Source organism: Artibeus jamaicensis, unplaced genomic scaffold (genome assembly GCF_021234435.1).
Source record: "Artibeus jamaicensis isolate MK-2021 breed Jamaican fruit bat unplaced genomic scaffold, CSHL_Jam_final contig_685, whole genome shotgun sequence".
NCBI lineage: Eukaryota > Metazoa > Chordata > Mammalia > Chiroptera > Phyllostomidae > Artibeus > Artibeus jamaicensis.
Window position 1 is genome coordinate 25,049,068 of NW_026521924.1, and position 27,829 is coordinate 25,076,896.

Here is a 27,829-nt window from a genome sequence, read left to right on the forward strand (position 1 = left end):
CTCCACAGAATCCAGCCCCGCTCCTGCCTGGGCCTGGAGGCTGAGCTCTCTTCTTCCATCGCTCCCTCTCTCACCACAGTCCGTGGCTCCAAGAAACCTAAAAGGCAGGTTTTCCCCTTAAAACCTAGACTGGAAGGCATCGAGGGTTCAGGGAGCATGTAAGCAGACAGCTCTTCAAGAGAAGCCTTGTTTCTTCTAGGGGGCCCCTCACACCCCCGGCAGGGGGAGCTCTGGCCTCCCCCTGGGCCCTGCCACTGGGCAGGCTGCTGAGTCTGGGAGCCCCAGCGGCTCCTTCTGTTCCCACCTCCCCACCATGTCGTCCTGCCCAAGACCACATATCACATGCTGTGTGACAGCTTCTTTATTAAGCACCAGCTTTTAAGTACGAGTCACCGTAGGAGGAGGGTTTCAGACCAACCCTGGCCTGGCACAGAGGAGAGGCGTGGCCGTGCTGAGGTACACGTGTGCCTGGAAATGGGCACGCAGGCCTCAAGAGCGTCAACAGCTGACTCTGGAAACCACAGTCTTCCCAGGAGTACAGGTAAGAGTGCCGTTGGGTCCCCTGGAGCTGCGAAGTCTCCACCCACAGGGCTCGGGCTCGGCGAAGCAGCCACTGCGTCTTCACAGGTGCTGCCCTGCGGGCCGGGTCAGAGAAGCAGGCGCTCAAGCAACGCAGTGCCCAGGGCGTTAAAAGGAAACCAGAGAACATCCGAGCCAGGGAAGAGGCCCCAGGGGAAACTGAGATTCGGAGCAGGGGAATGTCTTGCCCAGGCCACACCAGAGAGAACAGAGCTAAGACCCAGGCCCAACTCCCTGCCCTTGGCTTTGGCAGCCATGCAGATGCCCCAGACCAGCCTGAAGGTGGCTTTATATAGAAAATACACCAATCTAGGGAAAGTCTACCACCAGCCAGGGCCCTGGAACCAAGGAGTCACCACTAGGAGTCCCTAGTGCTGCCCGGGAGAGGAAGGGAGGGTGGTTGCTCGAGGCAGCCCAGAAGCTAAGACGGGGACACACCTGCGGAGGCCGAAGGTGGCATCCCATAGGCTTTGTAGAGCTGATCGAGTAGCTCCCTCTTCTCGTCTTCTGGGAGGAAGCTGGACTTGGCTGCGTTGATGTTCTGGAAGGGCCAGAATGGCAGACATGGAACCAGGGAATTCGGAAGGGAGCGCCTGGCAATCTAGGGGTGGTCCACTCTCTTCTCTGAGTGTGGGTGGTTAGTTAAGCTCAGGGGGAAGGGACTGTCCAAGGTCATGTGGCAGCAACTGCCGGGGCAGAGCCGTGAGGTTCTGTGTTCTCACTCCAGTGTGAGGACGAAGCTGGAGACACTGAGAGGCAGGGCAGGATGTTGGGGCCAGAGAGGGACGGGCCTGGGGAATCGTAACACCTGAAAGCCGAGGGCTCGGCCTGGGGTCTGTGGATGGCGTGGAAGTGGGTGCAGAGTTTCATAGCTGACCACACTCCCAGGTTCTCTGAGGGCAAGCGAACGATAAACGCCTGGGTCCGGGTCGGCACGTCACCCTGGAAGGCACCTAACTCCGGGTCTGGCTTGGCTCCTCGTCTCCAGAGGTTCTCACGCACGCCGAGCCCGGAGTCCGGGCCAGCAGGGCCCACGCCCACTCACCAGCCTCTCAAACTCCTCTTCAGTGAAGCCCATGTCCTTCTTGGTCATGTGGTAATCAGTGTCCAGGGTGGACTTGAAGATGAGCGGGTCGTCCGTGTTCAGCGAGTAGTTGGCCTGATCTTTTTTGAATCTGGATATGGGGGAGAAGGGAAAGAGCCCCCCCTTTACTCTTGTGAACAGACACTGTGTAGCAGCCTCCTTTGAGCCTCGAGCCATCCTTCTCACACCTGGAATGTCCCGTCCAGAGGAAGCAACACATCAGAGAGCCTGGGTGACTTGTCCGAGGCCACGTGACCAGCAACTCAAGACTCAAACCCTCCGGTCAGGCCAGAGCTGGGCAAAGGCGGAAGGGAGCCAGGTAGAGGGGCCGCCTGGAGGGGCCACGCAGGCAGCGCCCCCTCCCCCAGCCACCACGCGCTCCAGCCTGTCCCTTCACAGCCAGCGTTCCGGGAGAGCCGCCTGCACCCTCCACCATCGCCCTCACTCCCGCGGGGCCCTGCTCTTCCAGTGCACCATGGAATCCGTTCTTGGCACGGCCCCAGACCGTAGGTCCCGTCGGCCCCGCCCAGCTCCTCCTGCCCCTGGGTCGTGCAGAACGCCACTGCTCACACACCGCCCTTGGGCTTTCCTCCTGGCTCTCTCTGTCTCTCCTGGAAATGTCACTTCCTTCTGGGTCCTTCTCTAGGTCCTCAGTTCACCACGTCTGAGGCCATCAATTGTCCCTTTGAGCGCCACGCCCTGTAGGGGACCCTTGGGTTTTTCTCCAGCACACAGGCCGTGTGCCTCCACACCCTCCACCTGGGCTGACCACAGGCTCCCCTCCTCCGAGGAAGATCTCTGGACCCGTGTCATCCACGTCTGAGCCCAAGCTCCCTCCGTGTGCATGACAGGCCAGTGCCGGCCTGACCGAGGTCACCCTGAGTCCTCGCTGTTCTCATCCTGTGTCAGGAAAGGCAGCTTCACCCTCCTGAGGCCACTCCCAGGGCTCAGTCACAGGCCTCTGCCTTAGACCAGGGTGGGAGGATGGGACAGACCCCCAGGGGAAAGCCCAGAGCTGGTGCTCGGGGGAATGCCCAGAGGTGCCAGGAGCAGAGACCTTGTGAGCACGGGGGACTCATCTTCCGGACCCCGAGGAGGCAGGGGCTGGAGGGTGAAGTTGGTCTTGGGCCGCAGGGCCTTGCAGTCCAGCTCAGTGAGCTACAGGCCCCCAGCTCTGCTCGTTAGTCCAGCTCCAGCACATCTGCGCTTCGGCTTCGCTGCTTGTCATGCCAGTTTCCCAGGGATTCGCACGGGGTTTGTGTGAAGACCACCTGGCCAGTGCCCAGTCCCTGCATTTTCTCCCTCCCTGGCTCTCCTGGTATGAGACCCAGTGGGCCCCACGGGAGCGAGCCTCACCGAATGACCGGGTGCTCCGTGGCCGGATTCCAGGCGCCTGTGAGGTAGCTGGACCAGGGGCAGACCTGGAAGAGCAGGCGTGCAGCTGGCAGGGATACCCCCAGGCCACTCAGACCCCCGCTCCCCATGCCCTGGGGCTGGAGCTGCCCGCTCAGACCACAGTCAGGTGGCCCCCTGCTGCTTATTCCCATGTGCCCACCTGTCTCAGTGTTCTCTACCACCAAGCAGCTCTGGTGCCCACCGCCCACGCCCACCACGGCTTGCCCCGCTGCAGCTCCCAGGCCCCTCCTGACTTTCCTCCCCGGTGCTCCGTCCCAATTACCTCAAAGTGCATGTTGTTCTGTCGCAGCCTGGTGTAAAGGGCCTCATCGTCCAGGGTGTGGTAGCCATGTCCCAGCCTCTCTGTCTTGAGTGTGTCCACAGCCTGCAGAGAAGCGGACGGGAGCTCAGGGGGGCCTGGGGCAGAAGTAGGCAGGAGGGCCCCACAGTCCCCCCGGGGGCTCCTTACCTCTTTCACCACCTCTGCAGAGCTGACCTCCCCGGCGTGGACCGTGCGGTGAATGCCGCTCTTCACGGCCTCCTGGAAGGACAAGAGCCAGGTCGTGCATGGCCTTGGAGAGCCCCCCGCAGGCCCTGCCTTCACTACGCTGGGGTCTGAGTTTCGGCAGGCTGACCCACACCCACAGTCAGGCCAGCTGCCTTGTGGGGGGAAGCCCGGTTTTTTAATTGATGTGAGTGATAGCTGTGCCATTAGACAGTCACGTGCCAGGCACTGCATGAAGTGCTCTGCACCCACCAGCTCACATTCACTATTACCTACTTGGGGCGTCGGGGGAAACTGAGGCTCAGGGGAGTTAAGCGGCAAGACCAAGGCCAAACGGGAAGTGGGACGCCAAGCACTGAACCTGTGCAGTGATTCACCAGAGCCCCCGCTCTTAACCCCTGCCACGAGAAGCTGAGACGGCTGCTCCAAACAAGCCAGACAGGCTCACCCGCGGTCGCACAGCAGGTCACAGCAGACACAGGTGGACAGCCTCCCCACCGCAAGCAGGGTCTTTACACCAAACTCAGTTCCTAGAGCCCCCCAGATCCAGCTAAGGCACCTGGGGACCCGGGAGGCCTCACACTCCCAAATCCCTGTGACTTCTCCCTATGGTGGGGGGGGAAACAAGCTTCTCCCACAGCCCCCCCACCTCCCACAGTGCCCACCTCGTAGGCCTTCAGGTGTCCTGGGAAGAGGCTGCTTCCTTGGATGGTCTCATCCCCAGCCAGATCGATACCCACCACAGTCTGGTGCTGGTACTTCTTACACAGCTCCACCACCTCGGGGGACCAGTCTGTGGGTCAGATGCCCACCAGGGCTCTGTCAGCCGTCGTGGCCAGGAGAGAGAGCCTTCCAGAACGCCTCCTTGCTGTCCCATCCCACTTACCTCACCCCTCACCGGAGGCCGGTGTGAGACACAGGGCCCAGTGTCCTGTCTTCAAACCCTGACTGCCACAGCCTGACCACATGGCTGCTCCACCCAGTGCCTCAGTCTCCCCTCCTCGTGGGACGCCGCCAGCTACCGAGCTGCGTCAGGGTGAGGCTGTGCTGAGATCTCGCGTGTCAAGCACTGAGGGCGGGGCCTGGGCTCGATGCACAACAAATGGCCGTTGTCTCATTTGTCCCCACAACCTCCGTGGGGGGCTCATCCCCACTCAGGTGGGCAGACGGAGGCCCATGCAGTTGAACATTTAAATCCAGCACGTGACTCACACTGGCATTACTAAACGTATTGCTAACGTACCGTGGGCTCAACCGAGAAAGTCATCACAAAACGTTTAGAAAAGGAAAAAAATCACAGGCTTTGGAACCAGATGGTTCACCTCTGAGCTTCCTGCCTTCCTGACTGAGGAGCAAGAGGCTTCACGTCCCTTTCCTCCCTCAATCTGTCAAACAGGATAAAGGACCATGGCGTTCAGGCGACAAGGCCTGGAGGAAATACCCACAAGTCACGCTGTGCAGCAGGCCCGACAGGTGGGGGCGCCAGCCCTTTGCTGTGGTCCTCGCTCCTCCTCAGTGGAGAGTGAGGTAAGTGCCACCACCCCCTGTGGCGATGTGTATCTGAGGCCCTAAGAGGTGATGTGACTTGCCCAAGTCACACAGTGGAGCTCCACACCTTGGAAGTCCCAGTCCTGGAGAATGGACCCGAGAGAGACCCCACAGGGCGGACCAGAAGGGGCCTGGCCCACAGGACGGGGGAGAGAATCGTGGGCTGTTCAGAGCCTGCCTTAGATCATTTTCTGTTATCATGCTTTGTGGGTTTGGAGCCTCCCGCAGGCCCTGTGGCTGTAAGCCCAGTCTCTCGAGGGAGACGCCTTTGTTGCCAGGAAGTTGTGAGCCTGCCCGACTGGGCTCTGATAACTTCAGGAAGCCCTAAGGTCCAGCTGATAGACTCAAAGCGGATACCAGGGGCAGCCCCAGCACCAGGACAGGAGGTTGGAGTCACTGTCAGACCTGTGGCCCAGGGTGGGTGGGTGGCGGGGGGGCCTGAGGTCATCCGAGGTCATACTCACCGGGCTCATGGCGCATGCAGCACAGGATGGAGCGCACCTTCACCTTGAAATCCCGCTCTCCCTCCTGCAGGCCTTGGCTCACCAGGGCCACCACCTCATCCGGGGTGAGGTCCCCTCTGTGTGGAGAGAGGAGGAGGGATGGGCCTGAGACAAAGCATGTGCTGAAGGACAGCACTGGCCCTGGGACAGAGGAGGAGGAGGGTGGGGGAGGGGAAGAGGAGGAATCTTCCAGAAGCCTCCTCTCCCCACCACCTCTGAGAAAGACTGAGGGAGATGCCCACGCTCTAGCACACCCGCTCCCAGCTTCCTTGGGGTTGCCTGGGCACATCCAGACCTGGAGAATGTCCCCGTGGGAGAGAGGGTGCAGGTGTCCCTGCAGGAGGGGGGACAGAGGGTGCCTGTGTCAGACACGGCCCTGCCCCAGGAGAAGAGCACCGCTAAGCTCACCTGGACCGATTCCCACTTGTTACGTGCATCGGAGTCACAGCTAGGAGGGGCAAAGTGGTTGGGGGACACCACTTAGAGATCCCTGGGGTCCCAGCAGGGGACAGGAATGGGCCAGACTCACTTCCGTTCCAGGGCTAGAGCAGGACCCCTGGAAGCCACTGGATAGCAGTGTTTCTGGCTGCAGGCCTGTGTCCAGGACTAGGGGTGACAAGACACAGCCAAACGCTTTCTCCCAAGGTAAAAATGGACATGCCGGTGAGCGATGGGCACCCCGTCTCTCAGGCCAGCTAAGCCCATCTTTCTGAGGCCACAGACCAGATCACGGGGCAAGACGGAAGTCTTCTTGGGTCAGGGCCTCCCAGCAGTCTGCCCCTCGGGTCCCAGGTTGGGCCACCCTGTCACAGCCACCCTCCAGGTGGTCACTCACTCAGCCTGGTTCCAGGGGATCGGCTCCACTTTGGAGTTGGCCAGCAGGTGTGGGCTGTAGCGCACCTCCACATACACCACGCCCTCCTTGGCTTTCATCTCAACAAACTCGTAAGCGATCCTTTTGATGGCCTCCCGGCAGCCCCTGGGAGAGGAAGAGAGTACTTGGGACAACCTCCTCCGATGTCCCTTCACAGCTTGGTGACAACAAGCCTGTCCCCAACCACTGGCAGATCAAACCCACTTCCGGGCTCCAGCCCCGTAGCCTCCAGGGCCAAGCTCTGGGCCTCCCCTGGAGAGGATCCTAGACACTCAGCCAGTCCTGTCAGCTCTGGTTCCAAACTGCAGGCCACTTCTTGTCCCCTTCTCCCTGGTTCTCACTACCTCGTCTCTCTGACTGGCCTCCCTGTCTCCGTGCCTCCCGGTAACTGTTTTCCTCACGGCGGCCAGAACGGTCTTTTCCAAACCTAAATCCAAGCACGTGGCTGCTCCGCTCTGACCCCAGTGGCTCCTCCCATCGAGTGGACTGAAATCCCGACTCTCTCGCCTGGCCCGAGAGGCCTGTGTGACCCGCCCCCTGCCAACCGCCCCTCTCACACCTGAGAGCCCACCAGAGGCTCGCTGGCTCTAAGGGGCAGTGCAGCCTGTTCCCACATCCAGGCCTTTGTGTGCAGCCCCCCAAGGTCACCCCATGCTCCCTCCACCTCTGGATTTTATCATTTTACTGTATTTTAGAGAGAAGGGAAGGGAAGGAAGAGAGGGAGAGAAATATCTGTGGAAGAGAGAAACATCAATTGGTTGCCTTCTGCAAGCGACCCAAACAGGGACAGAACTTGGAACCCGCATCCCAGGCATGTGCCCTGACTGGGAATCGAACCAGAGACCTTTTGGCTTATGGGACGATGCCCAACCAACCGAGCCACATTGGCCAGGGCCCCTCTGTCACTCTCCACCCCTTCCCCTGGACTCGACCTTCCTCCACGGCTCTTACTACCCTCCAACATCCCACACCACGTGGTTTACTAGCCAATTTTCACCTCACCAACTAGAACACAGTTACCATGGGGCAAGGACCCTCCATCTGTCTTGTCACAGAACAAGGACAGCCAAGGACAGAACCTAGGACATAGCAGCCGCTCCGAATGTGTTGAGTGATGGATGTAGGCCAGCGGGGACAAGAAACAAGAGGAGCGGACACACGCAGGCCACAAGAGCAAAAGCAGACAAGCGGGACTGCACCAAACTAAAGAGATTTGTTTTTTTAAGATTTTTTATCTTTAGAGGGGAAGGGAAGGAGAGGAGGAGGAGAAACATCAAGGTATGGTTGCCTTTCGTGCGTCCCCTGCTGGGAACTGGCCTGCAGGGAATCGGCCTGCAACCCCGGCATGTGCCCTGACTGGGAATCGAACCTCGATCCAGGCCCGTGCTCAGTCCACTGAGCTACACCAGCCAGGGCTCTAAAGAGCTTTTTGCAAAGCAAAGGAAACCATCACCAGAGTGAAAAGGTAACTACAGAATGGGAGAAAATATCCGCAAATCTAAGGGGCTAATATCCAAAACATAGAAAGAACTCCCATAACTCAACAGAAAAAAAAACAAATTACCTAACTAAAAAGTAGGCAAAGGACCTGACTAGACATTTCTCCAAAGACACAGATGGCCAGCAGGCACGTGAAAAGGTGTCCAACCTCACTAATCATCAGGGAAGTACACAGCTACGGTAAGAGACTGCCTCACACCTGTTAGGGTGGCTACTGTGGAAAAGAGAAGCCACAGCATGACAGGTGTTGGCGAGAAAACCGAACCCGTGGGCACTGGTGGTGGGACTCTAATGGGCGCAGCCACTGAGGAAAGCGACACGAAGGTCCCTCAAACAGTCACACAGAGTGGCCCTGTGGCCCAGCAGTCCCACTTCTGGGTGCGCGTCCAAACGCAATGAATCCGTATCTCCAAGAGACGCCTGCAATTTCATGTTCGTTCACTATTCATAACAGCCAAGGATGGAAACAAGCCAGGGGCCCACCAACGGAGGAGTGGACGGGGAGACCTTTCCGCCGGGACCAGCGTGGCTCAGCTGGTGCAGCATCCTCCCCACCAAGCGAACAGTTACAGGTTTGATTCCCGGTCGGGGCACGTTCCTGGGTGGCAGGCCCCGACCCGGTGTTTCTCTCACACATTGATGTTTCTCTCTCTTTCTCCCTCCCTTCCCCTCATTTTATAAATGAATAAATAAAATCTTAAAACTCTCTCACATAGAGAAAGATCATGTAGCCTTAAAGAAGGAAATCCTGCCGTTTGCAACATGAACGACTTCTGGAAAACGTGACACTCAGGGAAAGAAGCTGGGCAGAGAAAGAACCGCTACGTGACCTCCTTTACGTGTGGGATCTAAAATAGCAGAGCTCGTAAAAGCAGAGAGGAGAATGCGGGTCTCGGGAGACAGGCAGGGGGTGGGGAGACGTGGGCCCAAGGGCACAAAGTTTCTGTTGTGTGAGATGAGTAAGTTCTAGAGATTTATTATCGCACAGCACGGCGGCTGCATGTAACACTGAATTGTCTCGTTGGGATGTGCTAAGAGGGGAGAGCGTAAGTGTTCTCAACCACACACGAGAAAGGTGACCGGTGTGTGAGGTGCCAAAACACCAAGTCGCACACCTCCAACGCATGCCATTGCTGTTTGTCAATCACACTCCAGAAAAACCAGAGAGAGAGGAGGGCACAGATGGGCGGGTCCAGAGGGATCTGGGATGGGATGGGAGAGATACCTGGGACTCAGACCGGAATCCTGGTCCCCACACTCACCTGCCGTGTGACCCCAGTTAATCGCCTTCTCTGACACCCACATCCGAGGGTCACGGTGAAGGTGAGTGAGTTAAACCTCATAAAACTCATGGGAGCCAGTGCTCGGAGCAGACAGACAAATGCTCCGAGTGTTTTAGCTGCTGTTCCTGAGTGTCAGCCCCAGAAGCAGGGCACAGATTAACCTGCAGGGGCTGCCGTGAGTGTCAACCGGAGGACGGGGACGGGGCCTCAGCCGGAAGTCTCCACCACGAAGGGTGAAAGAGGAACCATTACTAGAAAGCAGTGTGTGAGGGAGGCGCCGGTGGGAATCAGCTGCTCCCAGGAGGAGGCCCAGGGAGGACCTGCACCTCTGAGAACCAGGAGGAAGGTGGGCGGCTGCTGCAGGAAACCCTGGGGGACGCAGTGAGCCCTGGGTGGGGGGTGGGCCTGATGTCCCCCATGGCTGTGGCCGACACTGCCCCAGGCCCAGGGGACACAGCGAAGGAGGTGGACAAAATCCACGGCCTCCCAGAGCCTACAGTCTGGTGAGAGAGACAGGAAAGTGAGTAAAATATAAACTATGTCACAGGTCAGATGGTGAGAAGTTTTATGGACACATGTGAAGCAGGGGGAGGAGTATGGGACTGCAATTTGCAGTAGTGTGACCAGGGCCTCACTGAGAGAGTGATGTCTGAGCAGAGTTGTGAGGGAGCCGTGGGAGGCAGCCCGGGGCATCTACGGGAACAGCATTCCGGGCGGAGGGAACGGCAATCACGGAGGACCTGGGGCCAGGCTGTGCGTGGTGCCTGCCATGCCACAGGACGCCGATGTGGCCGGAGAGGGGTGAGCCTAGGGGCCAGTGGCAGGTGATGAGGGCCCTCATCTGACCCCTGTGGATGCAGGCAAGGGGGTGGAAAGTCAGAGCTCACGGCCGTGGCCCCAAGTGGCCAGGCAGCCCTGCAGGAGGTGACCTTTAGCAGCCTGGGTGGGTTTGGCCTTCGGGGAGCCAGGCCTCTTCTGTCATGGGGCCAGAGAGACAGGAGCTGCCTGCAGGTGCCATGGCAAAGATGTCTGGGCCTGCTCATTCGTTCTGGGGCGAGCGGGGGCGGGGTCTTGGGAAAGCAGCACGTGTCTCCAGGAAGGTGGCATGTGTGTGCTTACCAGAGGCAAACACTAGAACAGTCATCGCCTCCCGGGCTGAGCCCAAAAGCTTCCAGCATGAAGTCAGCCACCTGGCCACCCATCTTCCCTCCCCTGGACTCCTTGTACCTGTTCTGCTGCTTCTCCGGCCAACACCTCTACCTGCCTCACACACCTGCTTTGCTGATCCTCCAACAGCCCGTGCTCGGCCCATCCTCTGAGCCTTTCCTCAGGCCTGCCCCTCTGGACAATGTCACACCCTCTCCATCCCACGAACGGAGCCTTACTGCCTCCTCCAGGCAGCCTTCCTGACTGGCCCCAGCCCCTTTGGCTCCCCGCAACCCCCATCCTCAGCTCCCAGGGCGCCGACTGCCACGGCTGATCATTGCCTGACCTCAGAAGCTCTACCTCCTGCCAGAAAGCTCAAGGCGGGACCGAGGCGAGAAGCTGGGCTTTGCCCCCTGCCAGCTGTGGTGTCCCGGGCAAGCCCCTTCACTTCCCTGGGCCTTCATTCCCACCCCCAGAAATGAGGAGTAAGCCCACCTGGCAGGCCCGTGGACGACTATGGAAAGTATGGTTCTGTGAGCTGTGCGTCTATTAGATTCGTCTACATGTGGGTATTCTGCTATGAAAAAGTAGACGGAATGCAAAGTGACATAAGATCACCAGTGCCTGGCTGTTGGTAAAAGCAGCAGTTGTGTCCACGGTGAAAGGCGACTGGCTGAGGACAGCGCTGTGTCCGGTGCAAACTCCAGGAGCTGGATGGGAACACATGGCCCAGGGTCTAGATGGGGGCGCTGAGGCCCAGGAGGGACTCTGCCCAACATTATTCCATGGAAGAGTCGGAGACGAGGGTCTGTGTTCCTAACCCCCACATGCCGCCACTTCTCTATAGAAGCTGCAGGCATTTCAGTCTCGCACGCCCACTTTCCAGAAGAGAACATCGAGGCCCAAATGCACAGAGTCGAGCAAGTATACAAATGGTGAGAAGCAGAACTAGGGTCTCCTACCCCACAGGCTGAGGGGCAGGCCTGGGGCTGGCGGCCCCTCGTGAGCACAGTGATGGACGCTGCCCGGGGCCCAAGGGTGACTCACGCAATGGCGGGCATGTAGTAGTTGAACTTGGCCAGGAAGGCTGGGAGGCTGATCGGCTTGTCCATGCCGATGATGTTCTGCAGTTCCTCGGCAGTGTCAGCTGGGAGGGAGACCCCCCTCTGCCTGGGGACAAAACAGGAGGGTGACAGACTGCCCCAGGGAGGACTGGACGAACTCTCCCGGGGGCCACGGCAGGAAACCTGAGGACCTCGCCATCCAACTCCACCCATTGGACAGATGGGAAAACTGAGGTCCAGGGCATACAGAATCAAGAGCAGAGTTCTCCCGGCACCTCCTGTCCTCGAGGCCATAACCAGCCAGTGGATTTCAGGGGGTGAAAGCCTGTGTGTGTGCATGGATGCGCACACACACACATACATGGCTGGAGCAGGGAAGGTCCCAGGGCAACAAGCCCACAAGTTCCACCTGCACCCCAAGAGTGGGCACACGTGGTCATCTGTCAGGTCAGGGGCTACCAGGGGCAATACTACAGGGCAGGGGCAGGCCCAGCCAAGCACCGGCCCTCCCGCTTCTCTGCTCTCTGTTTTGTTTGCTCTCTATCAGTGAGGGTTGTTTGGTCCAGTGTCCTGGGAGAGGGCCGGCTGGCAGGCTGTTGACCTGAGTCCCTCCTATCCCTGCCCGCAGTCCCCTCACAGGCTGGACACGGTCACCACTCAGTAAGGCCTGCATCTCTGCTTCCACAGCCCGGCCACAGGCCCCAGCCCCCTCTGCTCACTGGGGCTCTGCCCGACTCCCGGGTCACTCTGGGCCGCAGTTTTCCCACTTTTAAGATAAAAGAGACAGAAAAGGTCACCAGACACTCTGTAAATGTTTCTACCATGTGGGACAGAACAAGAGACAAAAGGAGATCTAAGAAAACAAACAAAAAAATGCAGAAAACTCAAACCCTAAAATGAGCATCCTCAAGGAGATGAAAGGACGATACACCCTTGAAATGAGACATCGCTTTCTTAAAAAGGGGACGTTGAGAGAGGAAGAAGGAGCTGTTGGGAATCTAGAAACATGGCAGCCACCATCGGGACGAGACCAAAGGCATGGAAAACAAAGGCAAGAAAACCCTTCAGGGAGTAGAACAAACGTCAAGATGATTTAAGAGGAAAACAAAAGAGCAAGACACCTTGCTTCCCAGCAACGTCATCAGTTCGACTCAAACTCATAAAAATTCTCTGAAAACAAATAGGAGCAAACGGTGAAGAGGATTCGATGATTAAATCAGGAGGATCATTTGGGTGGTGAGCATTTCGGTACGGATGGTGTTTTATTGAGTTGTACACTTGAAACCTGTATGCGTGCAGGGGTGTCCGACCTTTTGGCCTCTCTGGGGCCGCACTAGAAGATGAAGAGTTGTCTTGGGCCACATGTTAAATACACTGTGACAACGTAATCACAAAAAAACCTCATCATGTTTTAGTAAGTTTACGATTTTGCGTTGGGCCGCATTCATGGCCATCCTTGGCTGCAAGAGGCCTGTGGGCCGTGGGCGGGACTCCCCCGCAGCTTTATTAACCAACACCACCCCAATAAATTCCATTAAAAGCATTAGGAGGCTCGAGCGTCCAGTTTCGACAAAGCAAGATGACAGGAGGAAATTGTCAAAGAAACGGAAGTTTGACCGAACAGTGTCAAAGTCCCTTAGTGGCTTCCGTTCAGATATGAAAGTGTTTTCCTACCTGAGAAGCTATTCCCTAAGCCCCCTAAATATGCCCTCCTCCCCTTTGGGTGGCCCCTCTCCCTGTGAGCGCCCAATGGGCATCACCCTGAGGTCGATTGCTCAGTGCCCACTGAGCCTTCTCCCCGCCGCTGGCCAGCCTGCCCCATACTGTATTTGGAATAACTTTCTGGGAGCCAGTGGGCTGAAGGCAGAGGAGGTGGTGCTGAGGCTCTGGCTCTCGTATTGGCAGGTTCGGTGGCCACATTGGCCCTGGACCCCACCGCCACCTGTTGGGGTGCTGCCTCCCGAACATTCTCTTCCAGATCTCCGCTCATGGATTTCCACCCAGGGTCCAGAGGTCCACAGTTCCGACTCTCTGTCTGACGCTCTGAGAGCCTTTGATGTGCCGGGCAGTGAGTGGACAGCAGCGAGTGCCTGACCACCCCTGGAAGGCGGGCGGCTCCTTTCCCCTCCCCGTCCCGGGCTCCTCCATATCTAACCAGCGAACCAGAGACGGGGGCTTTTGCCCAACTCCATCCCCCTCGTCCTCTTCCTGCCATGGAGGGCAATGTGCCTACAAGGACCCTGGCCACAGAGAGCCCCGAGAGGAGGGTGAACTCAGGTGGCGGAGCTGGAAGTCCATGCCCCTCCTGTGCGTTCCGTGCCGCACCACCCTGGGCAGGAGCTGTCCCCTCGGAGGACCTCCACATCCTCGTCCGTAAAACGTGGAGCATTTTCTTTGCACGTGCAGAGAACACAGGAGGCTATGAATGTGTCCTGGGAAAGACAGCGTGCTCTGCAGCCAGGTGGCCTGGGGTTGAATCCCAGCTCTGAGATAAAGGCTGTGTGACCTTGGGTAAGCTGCCCACCCTCTCTGGGTTTCTTAGGTCTGGGATGTTTGAGAAACGCCCAGTGTGGACTAAGCAAGGAGCAGCAGAAGAGGTTAGAGATCTCCCTCAGGCTTTGTAGAATATTAAGGGCCATGGCTTTGACCCTGAGTAAGGTGGGAGGGACTGGGGAGAGGGTCTGAGAGCTGAGGGAGTGAGCTGGCCCAACCGTGTCTTTAAAAAAATTTTTTAAATTATTGATTTATTTTTAGAAAGAAGGGAAGAGAGGGAAAAAGAGAGGGAGAGAGACATCAGTGTGTGGCTGCTTCTCATGTGTCCCCTACTGGGGACCCAATTTGCAACCCAAGGATGTGCCCTGACTGGGAATCAAACCCTTTTTTGTCAGGCCAGCATTCAGCCCACTGAGCCACACCAGCCAGGGTCAAACCATGTGTTTTAAGACAACTGCTCTGACTGCGTATTGTGGGGATGGTAGATGTGAGGCCAGAGTGGACACTTGGAGACCAGTCAGGGGGCCGCTGCAATAGTCTGAGGGAGGGACCGGTGGTGACTCAGACAGGGCGGTGACAGGGAAGAGCGCAGCCAGATGCGCCTCAGAGAAAGAGCAGATGGTGTCATGAAGGACACGAGAGTCAGGAAAAGGCCCCGGGGAGGACAGACTCACAGGAAGAAGAAAGGGGTGAAAACAGAAGCAGTGGAGGCTCCGGGGGCAGAAAAGGAGCCAGTGGGTTTGGCCCCGGCCCACCCCCACCCGGGAGTCCTCCAGGGCTGCCCTTATTGATCGGACCCACTCCCTGCTCCCCTCACCTGCTGGCCTCGAGGCCAAACTCCATCTGGCACCAGCACCCCCTGTCCAGGGCCAGGACTGTTCCCGAGACTCCCAGGCGGCGCGGGAGACAAAAGCTCCAACCAGCCACCCAACATGGGTGGCTCCTCTCCCTCCACCCAGCCCTGGCACTCTGGCCTCATTGCTGCACTAATGAGCGCTCTATGACCCTTTACTGCCTTAACAAGCACCCTGATTAGATCCCATCTCCGCCCCTGATAACCCACCCAAATGACGTCATCAGAGCCTTGTTCAGTGGCTGGCCCTCAACTTAGGCGAGGGACAGGCTAAGATAAGCCAAGAGGTTCTGCCCCATTGGCAGAGCCGTTGGTTGTGATTAATGACCCTGTCATCATTAAGTCCGTTTCCTGGACTCCCCAGCTGAGTGTCTCCCCTGTGGTGCTTCGCCTAAACCTCTAGCGGCAGGGGTGCCGGTCAAGGGCAGGGACCTGGTCACAGCCCTGCTTACTAGACAAGTCACTTCATCAATCATGACTCAGTTTCCTCTGCATCTGTAATATAGGGACAATAACAGTATCTACTTTAACAGTGGGCATGAGGAATCAGTAAGTTAACTCAGGTGTGCTGGTTTGCAGTAACTGCGAACATACTTACGTAATTAACAAATCAATAGCCGCTTCCTAGAGCAAGATCTTTGGACGCGAAACAAGACAGAGCAAAGTGGCCCTGGCTGGTAACTCACTGGTCGAGTGCCAGCCTACGAACCAAAGGGTTGCCAGTTCAATTTCCAGTTTGGGCACAAGCCTGGGTTGTGGACCAGAGGCCGCTCAAGACTGGGAATTAAACTTGCAACCCTCTAGTTTGCAGGCTGGTGCTCAGTCCACTAGGTCGCACCAGCCGAGGGAAGGCCCTATTCTTATCCTCAGCTTGCGGAGGCCAAAGGCACAATGAGAAAGCTGTGTATGAATTTAAATTGACACTGGCCTTCCTTCGCAAGTCCCTGAGCTCTAGGTGCTGCACCCAACAGAGGGGTCACACACCATGGGGGGTGTGGGGAGGGAGGCGTGGCCCTCCCTCCCTAGGGGCCCCGGGGACCCTCCGGCCCACCCGCATGCACACGAGCTGAGGCAGGAGGCACGTCTCACTTGGAAGGTGCGGCGTTGTGACCACAGAGGGAGCCCCTTCACGGCTCTCAGTAGCTCATCTCCATGGTGAGGTAGGAAAAGCTGTGGCAGTCAGCCTGCCTGTCAACTTTTGACTCTGCCATTTACTTGCTGTGTGGCCTTGGGCAACTGCCTTCACCTCTCTGAACCTGCTCTCTCCCCAGTGAGATGCGGATAGCAACACCCCCTCCCATGTGTGTGTGTCACCTGCCGCCAGTTCTCTGCCAGAAAACAGTGACTGGCTCAGCCCTGGGAACTGCTTCCACTTGTACTGTGTGTGTGTGTGTGTCCACATGCAAGGTAAGGCACAGTCCCCTCAGCTCACCTGGGAGCGGAAAGACAAGAGTCAAAGGCACCCAAGGCGGAGGGCACGGGCTGTGGGTCCCCAGCTCGGAGAGCCGCTCCTCTGGCCGGGGCTGGCGGGATCGCACAGGGGGAAGGGAAGGAGCAGCAGGCCTGGGGTTCTCTCGGGTCCTCACACTGGGGACCCTGCCCAGGTCTGGGGAGGGAAGCCTCTTATCTGTGGACGTACCTTCCATAGTATAAGATGGTTTCGGGCTTGATGGATCCATCGAGGTGGACGTGTAGTTCTACCTGGAAGGGGCGAAGGGAAGCAAGAGAGAACGCACACCGTGAGTACCTGACGGGCTCTTCAGAGAGTCAGTGTTAACATGAACCGCGATAGCCCTGAGGTACTGCCTGCCAGACATCACGTACGCGTCACCAAACTCTACACACCTGATCTCATTTAATCCCCACCTGTGTGGTGGGTTTGTTTCTCTGTCTCATTCACAGCAAGAATACTGAGGTTCAGAGAGGTTTGAGAACTGGTCCAAGGCCACACAGCAAGCCAGTGCCTTTGGATTTAAGCACAGCCGACAAGTGACAGAACCAGAATTCTAACTCAAGCCCAGTTCCGAAGCTGGTGCTTCAACACACGAGGCCTGCCACAGTCCCCTCGGAGCTCCAGAGCCCCAGCCGCCGCCCAGGCGAGTCCTGTTCTCGGACAACTTGCTAAACAAATTCCTGCTTTGACAACAAGGGTGGACCACAGACTTCCTGTACTAGTGAATCACATGGCATATCTCAAAAATCAGACACCATTTTCACTTTTTAAAATCTTAACCCGAGGACAGTTTTTTTCACTGCTTTTAGAGAAAAAGGAAGAGAGGGAGGGAGAGAAACATCAATTGGTTGCCTTTCTGTATGTGTAGTCCCACCGGGGATCGAACCATCCACCTCTCGGTATGTGGCACAACCCTCCAACCCATGGAGCCACGCTGGCCAGGCTCCACTTTCAAAAGCAGGTGTTACTTAAACATGGCTTCTCGGGAATTAATATTAAAGCAACACAAGATCTTTCCACGACTCAAGAAAGGACACCAGATACTCCGCCATCTGGGTGATCGTCTCCTACGCGCCCGGCCCCACGAACAAAACCCAGCCCCACGGACAGCGCTCTGCACACAAAGCCACCAGTTTACGTACAGGGTCTTGGGAGACGCCCGCCAGGCCCGACTCCCAGCCTTGCCTCTTCCTCTGGCTGCACGACTGGGACACGACACTCGAGCTCTGGGCCTCAGTTTCGACGGGAAAACAACGGGCTCCGCCTGCCTCCCTGACAATTGTCAGGATTCCAAACCCAGTGCAGGTGGGTGCGCACGGCCCACGGGGAACGGCCTCCTCCCCTCAGTGTTTTCCACGTGCTGCCGAGAAAAGCGCAGCAGGTGCTGGAAGACAGCGGGGAAGTGCCTCCGTCCTCTGCCTGTCCCAGGTCACAAAGGACACGTTCCTGGGCCAGGGGGAGAGCTACACAGCCCTCACTGCCATGCCCAGCAGCGTGGGGCGGTCCCTGGAACTTAGGGATGTGGACGAGAAGGCGGCTGCCTCGGCTGCAGAGGAGACTCAGCATGTCCTAGAACACCCGCATGGGCGCCTCCCTTGGAGGAAACCCGGCCCTGGGCCCGGGGGCGGGGGGGGGGGGGGGGGGGGGCCGGCAGGGACAGAGCTACCAAGCCTGTCTATCAGCAGGACATCTGAGCCATCAGATCTCTCCAGCAGCCGTCCAGCTGGCACGGGACCAAGCGGCGCTCACATGTAAGCTCGGCGTCAACCAAGCTGCTGGATTCCCTGACCAAATGAATTCGATGCCCACTCAGCCAAAGGTTTACTGGGTGCCCCTCAAAATGCTCAGCATCGAGAACAACGATGTTTCTAGTCCAGGGACCTGCCAACCAGGGGTGTGGCCTTGCACAGGGGACCTCATTTCCTTGAGCCTCTGTTTTCTTATCCTTAACCCTCCCCGTGGCCGGGGTGAGGATTCAGCTGGAGAGGCAGGGCGGCCTTCTCGTTTGCCGCACAGCCCCTCTGCTCGCTCCCTGGCGTCTCCGTCCGTCCGGCAGGGAAGACGGCGCCTGCCTCCTGGGCTTCGGAGGGTTGACCACGTGACCGTGCACAGTGTGCTCAGCACAGAGTCAGCGTGAAATAACCATCAGTGAAGAGTCCTTCCTGCACCAGACTGCCACGCCCTGCTGGGGATGGAGAGGTGAGCTAAAGGGACAGGGGCCTGCTCCTGGGACACACATGGTCCAGCAAGGGAGAGACACGAAGGGCCCCACCGATAAATGCAGAGTCGAGGCCATGAGTGCTCCCTGGGAAGCACCGACGTGGTCCTGGGAAAAGCGGACAAAACAGAGCCTCGCCCAGCAGCAGGCCGACAAGGGCTTCCCAGAAAAAGCAGGTCTTGACCCAAGACCTGACAGATGAAGAACCACGTGAGGAGGAGGATGGGAAGAACATTCCAGGCCCAAAGAAAGGCCGTGTGGTGAGAGAGAGCGTGGTGCACGAGAGGAAGCAGCGCACGGTGCAAAGGCCGGGGCGGGGGTGTCTGTGGGACTGGAGAGGCCGCAGGGCCACTGGGCCACAGGAAGAGGTGGCTTTAACCTGAGAGCACAGAGAAGCCGCCGCAGAGCTTGAAGCTGGCTGGAGGGGGAGGAGAACCCGTAGCAGGACCAGTTAGAGGTGACTGCAGTCGAGTGTATGAGAGGTGATGCCTTGAACCAGGGAGACGAGGTGCATGTGGGAAAGCAGGTGGGCAGCGGGAGGTATCAAGGGTAATGCTCCAGGTTGGGCCCCGGTGGGTAGTGAGTCCCACGCTCTGAGGCAGAGAGCCCGGGAAGAAGGCCAAGTGCGAAGGGGGTGAGGTGGGGCGGGAGCGCGGGGAGACAGGCGCGATCCGTTCGGTCTTTGTTATATTAAACCGGGAAATCTTTGAGATTTCTAAGTATAAATGGACAGAGCCCGTGGATATGAGGGCCTGGAGTCCTCAGAGATGGAGGCTGGAGATGTGAGAAGGAACAGACGTCACCAGAGCTGCGGTCTTGAGTGAGGTCCCCCAGGGGGAGGGCGTGGAGGACAGGGCCCAGGTGAAACCTTGACAAGCAGCGGCGCCCGGGGGCTTCACAGAAGAGGTGGGCTTGCAGAAGAGCCCCAGAGAAGGGAGGGGCATGGGGATGTGTGGTGTTCGGAAGGCAAGGGGCGATCGGAATTCAGGGAGGAGGGGTGGGCCCCCTGGTTGGAGTAGAGGGCTGAATGGTAGCCCCACAAAACATGTCTATGTCCTAACCCCCAGGACCTGTGTCACCTCAGATGGCAAGGTGTGATTATTAAAAGCCTTGAAAGAAGGGGCTTATCCTGGACTCTCTGGACAGCCCCTGCTCCGGTCGCCTGTCTCCTTATGACAAAGTGTTTTGAGAAACACCCAAGAGGGAGCAGCCACATGAGCACAGAGGCAGATGGGAGTGATGGGGCCACTGGAAGCTGGAAGAGAGCGAGGAGTGGGTTCTCCCGCCCCTGGAGCCCTCAGAGGGGGTACAGCACTGCCGAGACATTGACTTTGGACTCCTGGCCTCGGGGACAGTGAGAAAATGAATTTCTGCTGTTTCAAGTTACCCAGCGTATGGTATTTGTTACAGCAGCCACAGGAAACTAGTACGGCTGCATCCTGCCAGAGGCCAAGGAGTAGGAGAGCAGAAGCATGTCCCTGGGACCCAGAACGCAGGACACAGACCCCCAGGAGGAGGGGTTCTCAACCCTGGCTGCCCACTGGGAGCACCCAGGAAGCTCTGGAAAGTGCCGGATGCCTGGGCCCACCCACCCACAGCAATTAAATCACAATCCCTGCAGTGAGCCTGGGTGCAGGTTTTGTTGTTTGTTGTTTTATTTAGTTTTTTTTAAAGAACCGCTGCACTAAAGGAACCATTCCAGAGGCCTGAGTGAGCCGGCTCCACACCGGGGTAGGGAAAGAGAGAAGCAGGGGTAAGAAAATGGAGGACATTTAGGTGGATGTGGGTCAGCAGCCCTGTGTTTATTTTTCAGGTGGGAATGACGTGAGCGTGTTTAAGTGACGGTGGAGGAGACTGAAGTGGAGAGGAAGGAGTAGCGTGAGGTTCGAGGAGGTAGGAGAGGTTAGAAGTCGAAAAGCAGACTGTGACGGACATGTAATGTGAGCAGAATGACGGACACCTCAGCTGCTTCAGACCCCCTAGACCTGGGGACGTTGGTCACTACTATAGTCTGCCCCGCCCGAAAGCACGCACAGCTTTCTGAACCCATCGTTACTGATTGTGTGCAAGAAAAAGGAAAACAGCCAGGAAGTGGGGGTGGGACTCAGAAAGCACCCAGAAATGATCGCTCTGGGGGAGGGGACAAATAGAGGGGACGCCGCACGTGGTGGGGGGTGGCGGGGGAAGGACAGCAGAGAACCATTCCAGACAGAGGGAACTGCAGGTGCTAAGTGTCCAAATCAGAACGCAGTCAGGAAATTGGTTCAAGTGCAGAGAATGAGGTTGGTGGTGAGAGACGAAGCCAGAAAGTCAAGGGATGGAAGCCAGGGAGACATTGCAGGTCACAGTTAAGGGGATCCACTGAAGAGTTGTAAAGAGGGGAGTGGCCTTTTAAAAGCTGTTTCTGCTGCTGCGTGGTGAGCCGGTTGGCAGGAGGCGGAAGAGAGGGCAGGTGCAGGAGACCAGATGGGAGATGACCAATACCTGGAACTCCTCCGGCACCGTACACGGTAGTGCTCGGTAAGCGTGAGGTACCCCCGGTGCAGCCGTGCGTGGCAGAGACACAGGCAGGAAGCAGGAGTGCCCCAGGGAGAGAGAAGACGGAGCTGGCCTGCCCACCGTGCCCCACGGATTCTACCCTGCTTGGGGCTTCTGGGAAGCTGCCCAGACATGGTTCGGGGGAGAAGCAGAGGCAGGAGCCACTTCCACAAGCAGCCCAAGCTGCTCCCATTGGACTTCCTGGGAAACTGCGATTACCCACGGAGAAGCATCGGCCCACCCCAGATGACACGGGGTGCAAGCTCAGAGGCTGCGGCGGGGGCCCTGACCCACTGACCCCATTCAGGGAAAAGCAGCAGCAGTGACTACCGGGTGCGAAACCACGCTCATGCCTTATCTTAGTTCATTCTTATAACCGGGAAAGTTGGGACTCCACTCCCATTTTCCAGATGGGGAAACTGAGGTACAAAGCAGTATCTAAGGACCCAGGGTCAGTCAGTGATGGAGTCAGGATCTGAACGCTGGTCTGCATCTTGAACTCCTACAGGCCTGGCCTCGGATATAAATAATACAGCAACAGTAACGGCAGCTGCCTGTCATCAGGCCCTTTACCTCACTTCTCCTTAACCCCTCGGCAGAGGTACTCGGCAGCCCTGCCTGGACTGGCCAAGCTACATCAGAGAAAGTCAGCGAACTGCCCAGGGTTACATGGACCTACAGTGGCAGGGCTGGTTGGAACCCAAGTCTTTCCAACCCTAAGCCCAAGCGTTGCCCAGGGCCCAGCATCTACCCACGCACGCATCCCACCCCAGGCCTCTGGGAGAGGAGCCTCATGCCCCCTCCTCTGCCCCTGCTCTCCGTGAGGCTGACTCACAATCAGAGCTGCAGGAGATCCTCCCAGGCTTGCCAGGAAGCTTTCCAGTTACCAACAGTATTGATTAATGGGCACCCTGGGGCACAGGGCAACACTCTGAGTCCTGGCCCTCAGGTGATGCCAGCCAGACAAGTGAGGACCAGGGAGGTGCATTCACTTGCCCAGGGACACCCAAGGTGGCCGTAGCAGAGCCAGGACGAGGACCCAAGTGTTGGATTTCTGCACAGGACACTCCAAGATCTGACTCCCCGCTTACAGCTGCCGAAGGGTCGGGGGCTGTCCTCCCCCTGTGCCTGCCCCAATCAGACCACTTCTCAGGGCTCCTCAGGGCCCACAAATACATCACTGTTTCATTTCCATCCCACCAGTTTTTAAATTCTCTTACCATGTGTATCCCCCCCCCCCCCACTGTGAGTTCACTGGAAGCAGGGACTTTGCGTCCTCAGGCTGCACCCTCAGGGCCTAGTGCCTGGCACAGTGAGAAGGGCGTGGGAGGTGCTGAGTGACCGAGTGATGGCACCCCCTTCCCCTGTCCTAGGTCAGCAGTGCTGTGTCCTCTCCCTCCTCGAGGAGGGGCTCACCTACCCCCTATGGCCTGGCGGAGAATCCAGGCAGGTCAAAGCAGTGAGTGTTGCCCAGCCAGTCCCAGAATCTGGGCGCTGCAGTTAGAACCTGGATGAGCCACGGTGCCCACAGGGTTGGGGGGGAGGGGGCTGCCATCCTCTCCCTTCCTAGCTCTGCTCCTGGCAACGAGCTGGGCAGTGCCAGGGGCCAGTGCCACCACGGCCTCTCAGCTGACTTGTAGGGTAAGAGGAGGAGACAGAGCAGCCCTGGGGCTGACAAATTGTTTCAGCCACACCTCTTCCAGGAAGGCCTCTGTGCTCTGCCCCAGCTGGGCTCCTGCAGCTGTGAGGTACAGAAGGGAAGGGGCGGAGCTGTCCCGCAGTGCTTCCTGCCGACCTGGAGCCTGACTTAGCTCTCTGTTGCTGCTGTGGGCTTCCCTAGAGGTTTCACGGAAGGCAGATGTGTCCAGAGGCACATCCCATGGGTCAACAGCCTTGGAACTCCGCAGAGTTACCCCATTTTATAGGTGAGAAAACTTGAGGCGCAGCAAGATTAAGGAACTTGCTGTAAATCCCAGATTAATGAGTGCCACAGCCAGGACGAAGTCACAACTACCACCCTACGCTCTCCATAGCGGCACCGAGTCAGTGCTGGTAAAGTCCGAACTGAATGGGTGATAATCATGACAAGGACGATCAATAGCAGCTGGCACTGGCGCCCCCCCACCCCAGGCAGGTCTGTAATTGACATCTTATGTGGGGTGGATAAAAGCCCGATTCCTGTTTTGACACGTGTAGACGGAGGCACAGAGCAGCAACTCGGCCAAGCTCCTACCATTGATAAGTGGGGGAATCGGCACTCAGAGCCAGGCAGCCTGGCCCCAGCTGCCACCCAAGTTTAAACTCCTCACTGGTCTCCCAACCTTGCTACTCAGGGGCCTCAGAACCCTAAAGGGTGGGGGTAAGCCATCCCCCAACACTCTGGGGAAATACAGATTTGAGCCTGCTCTTCTCCCCCTGTTCCAATCAGACCACAGTCTCCCCCCTCCCCACTGTGGGGACACTCCCTAGAACAACTGGGCGGGTGGACAGGTTTCTCCCAGCTGATGGGGCCCCTTCCCACACCAGTCAAGCCCATGCGAGGTCAGATATGAACTTGGGCCGGCCTCCTGTGCTCGCTGTGCGCCCAGACACGGCAGTTGCCCACCCTGGTCCTCACTTCCTCCTCCGTCAAAGAGAAGCTTCCGAGAAACCCAGTCACTGTTCCTGTCCCTCCCACCTGCCACCTGGGGAGATGTAACGGGTAAGCCGGGCTCTTCCCAGGGGCATCTGTACTTTAACAAGTGGCTCTGGTCACCAAAAAAAGCACTGGAAGCCCAAGGCAGTGCCTTCCAGTGGCAGCAGGGCAGGGGAGAGACTTCCTGAGCCCACAGCTGCACCAGCCAGCAGACCAGCTTCCCCCGAGGGCCCCATGAGCTTGGTGGTATTGGGCCATTTTAGAGAAGGAAGCTGGGGTTCAGGAAACTGTCTGCAGAAGCTCTTGTCACTGATGAGTGCTGAGGCTGGGATCCTACCCTAGGTGTTCTGAAGTCCGAGGTCACCCTAATTCTAACTCCTCCCCCACTAAGCGGGGATGGCAGTTCAGCAAAGCCGGTAATGGCATCCACATCAGTTTCGGGTAGATCTGGGTGTAAGTCTAGCCCTTCTGCTTTCTGACTGTGTGATGTCGGCAAGCTCCTTCCCCTCTCTGAGCCTCCCTGTCTTCATGTGTAAATGGAGAGAATAACAGGACCTACCTCGGGAGGACTGTGGTGAGCATTAAATGAACTCATACACGCACATATGCACATCAGAATAGCGCCTGAGTCAGAGTAAACATTCAAATCTGAGAAAGAAAAAAGTGTGTGGAGACTGAGTTCCAATTCTCCTCTCCCTCAAAAAGGCACAACTGAGAAAACGGCTGCTCCTACGTGGCTGGCCAACTCGGCTCTCAGATTTTGACTAGCCCTGGGCCAGCCACGTCACCGGCCTCGGCCTCTGCATCTGTAAATGGGGATGAAACCATCTGCCTTGGTGGGCGGGGCAGCGCAGCAGACAGAGGTCGAAGGGGCTGAAGAAGGTGCTGAAGGCACAGGACACCGAGCACCGGGGCACCTGGCCCAGGGAGTTGGGACACCTTTATTAAGCAGGAGTACCAGAAGAAAGGCTCTACGGCGTGTATCATTACACAGATTCTCTGCTCACTGCTCAGTAACCTCTTCTGTTCTGGGTGCTGTGGAGGGGACTAGACTGCCCTGCAGCATTTTACACCGTTGGTAACGTCACTTGGGTGGGGAGCGCTGTCTCCCTGTGGGACCAGTGAAACAGTGGAGAGAATGCTCAAGCCCACAATGCCCTCGAGTTTCTCACTCACCCTGTGTTCTGCCTGTGGTGTAACAAGGGGCTTGCCCTCACCTTCTACATTTTGCAACCTTTGGCCCTGATGTGGGAGAGCCTTTCCCTCACACCATCTGCAAGGGACACGGTGAAGAAGTGTCTTGCTGCGTGTCTTGCATACCACTTGGCCAATCTTGCGAAGCTTTGGGAAGCGCTGTGGATGGGTACCTTCTAACTCTGTCACTCACAGACACGTTCCTTTCCTCTGGCTCCCACGGGATGGGGTCACGTGACCCAAACAGGAGCACAACAGGAGGGGTGGGTTCCGTACCCTCCAGAGAGGGCTCTTCCTCACAGCCTTTCCTCTTTGGGTGTCGTTCCCCTGAATTCTCACAAATAAAAACCATGTTAAGAAGCAAGAAGAAGAAGAGGAGGAGGAAGAGGAAGAAGAAATCTACCCTGCCAAGTCCTTGTTCAGGGGATTCTGTGAGGTAAATCACAGAAGGTACTGGGTACCCACAAACATTCAAATGACAGCCATTATTATTACTATTATTAAAATCCCAGGCAGGGGATCAACAGTGTCCCCCCTGACACAGAGCTCACCCTGAGTGCCATGCCATTTCCCAGGCTTGCTTGCCTCCTGCGGCGATACCTAAGGGCCACCCCTCCACTCGCGCTGTGCCTCCTCCAGGGCCCCGCAGGTGCTCAGGAAGCATCTGTCGGAACGCCATCATCACGCCACTAGGCAGCTGCCTGGGGTCTTGCTACCAAAAGTGTGGTCCCTGCACCACCTGGGAGCTTGTCAGAAGTGTAGCATCTCAGCACCCACACTAGAGCTCCTGATTCAGAGTGCGAATGTTAACAAAAGTCAAGTGATTGTTGAGTACACCTTCAAGTTTGGAAAGCTCTACTCTGCTCTGGCTTCTTACAGCGGGCCAGGTCCTGGGCCTCGCCTGGAGGTAGGTGTGACCTGCCAGACAGGCCTGCACCTGGAGCTCTGGTACCCCTACCCGCAAAGGCTTCTGCAGAGGCAGTTCAGGAAAGCGGGGGAGAGCCACAGGATTGTGAAGCCATCCACAAACCCTAGTTAAGCTACTCGGACTTTCCTAATCTAGTTCATCTTCGTGCCTCTGTCTCTTTGTCTGTAAGACAGGCGGACACCTCACACCATCACTGTTAGAATGAAATGGATTACTCCAGGGACCATGCCGGAACGGTGACTGACACAGCACTACAATGCAACTTGATGAGCACCGGACACTCATCCTAGGAGTTATTTATCTGCCCCATCCACAGGAAGACAGGGAGCTGGTGCTGGTTGCAGCGGCTGAGCGGAGCTTGGGCATGTCCCCTCTTTCTGAGGACAGAAAATCTAGTACTCAGTGGGCGACCTCTGGAGACCACTACAAGCAGGTGGGGCCTGTTTCCCATGTGCGGAAACTGAGGCCCAGAGAGCGGAAATGACCCTCCCACTTCAATCACAGGAAAGGACTGGGCGAGGCCAAAAATTAGGGATAACAGTAATAGTCTCTCTCCCACTGGGCTGTTACAAAAGTGTTCCAAGGATCAAATTGGCGCATGTAGCAAAAATCTATTATAGTGCCCCCTGTCATCTCTCTCCGGAACTCCATTCCACTCCCAGTCAACGGGGTGTGTCTGCTGCTTTGGCGTTCATATCAGGTAAGGTAGTTCCCCAGACCAAGGGGATCCCAAATGATTAAAAAAATTTTTTTTCGAGGAAGGAACCACTAACGATGGGGCACCTGCATTTGACAAGATGCGAAGGACACTTTGGGGATGGGGGGGCAAAAGTGCTCCCCCAGAACTTGGAACACCTGGCAGGAAGTAGCTGAGCATTTGCCCTGTGGTGGGGCATTATCAGTGGATGGGGGGCTAGGACTTAACCCCTCAGAGGCCCCTCAACTGCTTTCTCACCCTCTCCTCTGCATACAGACACAGGACTCTCCCAACACTTTTGTGACCTCTGCCCCCATCACCTGCACCTGCTTCTCAGGTGGGTAAGTAAGGCGGACTGAAACTCATGGCTGCCCTGACCCCTCGGCAGTCTCAGATCCCACCAGCTGGTCCGCTCCGCTGGGCAGACTTTTCCATGCTGCCCCTTCCTGGATGAATCCAAGTGCTCTGAAGCCCCACCAGTGGGCCTGGACTCTCCCTGACCCCACTATTCCCAAGATACCACAGCTGGTGGGAAGAGGGACAAGAGAGTGATCCCTTGGGACCAGCGGCCAAATGAATCTTACCAGAAGAGTGCAAGGCCTAAGGCCCACCCAAACCCTCTGCCCCTGTCTCTGGCATGGCTCACGGTTCTTCCCACCCGCACATCCACAACGGGCTCCTTGCCACGGACAAAACCATCACAGTGTTACTAAAATTCACAGAGCACCCAGTACTCACTACACACACTCACTCACTACCTGCTAGACACCTACGGGGATAGACAAGGGGCTCCAGATAGGAAGCCCATTTGACAGGTGGTAAAACTGAGACCCAGAAGGGCCAAGTCGGCGCTGGAAGCAGAACTCTGAAGGCAGCCACAGGTGCCTCCGAATTCAAGACCCACCCCTCCTCATTGTCTCTACTGAACAGCCTGGAGGCGGGCGAGGGCCTGAGCTGAGAAGCGCGTGCAGCGGCTTCCGTTCACTCCCGCAGCGTGGAAGCCCTTAAAGCTCTCCAGCCAGACAGGAAGCCAGAACCCTGACCAGGAGTCCCGCCCGCCCCGGCCCGCGCTCACTTTGGGCTTGTTGAAGGCGGGCGTCTGGGCCATGGTGCCAAACGTGTGCCTTGGCGCTGCTCCCTCCACTGAATGCAGGTGGCCTACGGCTGCGTAGGACGCCGGTCGGTTTCTCCCGGGCCGGCAGTAACTGTGGCCCGCCACTCCCTTCTTAACGGGGCCCGGTCCGGCCCCGCCCCCGGCCCGCCCCGCCCCCGCCCCGCTTTAGGCCCCGCCCCTGTCCGCTCCCGGCACCGCCCAGCCCCGCGCGCCCCAGCTTTGCTT

At 57.6% G+C, this 27,829-nt stretch overlaps 1 protein-coding gene and 1 long non-coding RNA gene across 2 annotated transcripts; one reads left to right on the forward strand and one right to left on the reverse strand.

Annotated features, from left to right (window-relative positions):
- Positions 1-343: 343 nt before the first annotated feature.
- ADA (adenosine deaminase) lies at positions 344-27,722 on the reverse strand. The gene is made up of 12 exons (XM_037164559.2): positions 27,566-27,722; positions 16,467-16,528; positions 11,465-11,587; positions 6,450-6,593; positions 5,576-5,691; positions 4,229-4,356; positions 3,528-3,599; positions 3,342-3,443; positions 3,020-3,084; positions 1,625-1,754; positions 1,018-1,120; positions 344-635 (listed from the first exon to the last, which is right to left on the reverse strand). Exons 1-12 carry the CDS (start codon positions 27,596-27,598, stop codon positions 622-624), a joined length of 1,092 nt encoding a protein of 363 aa, XP_037020454.2. The 5' UTR covers positions 27,599-27,722; the 3' UTR covers positions 344-621.
- LOC128628310 (uncharacterized) lies at positions 9,463-17,885 on the forward strand. Its single transcript, XR_008392659.1, has 3 exons — positions 9,463-9,617; positions 13,460-13,992; positions 16,099-17,885. It is a non-coding gene; the product is annotated as an uncharacterized LOC128628310 (long non-coding RNA).
- Positions 27,723-27,829: the final 107 nt, after the last annotated feature.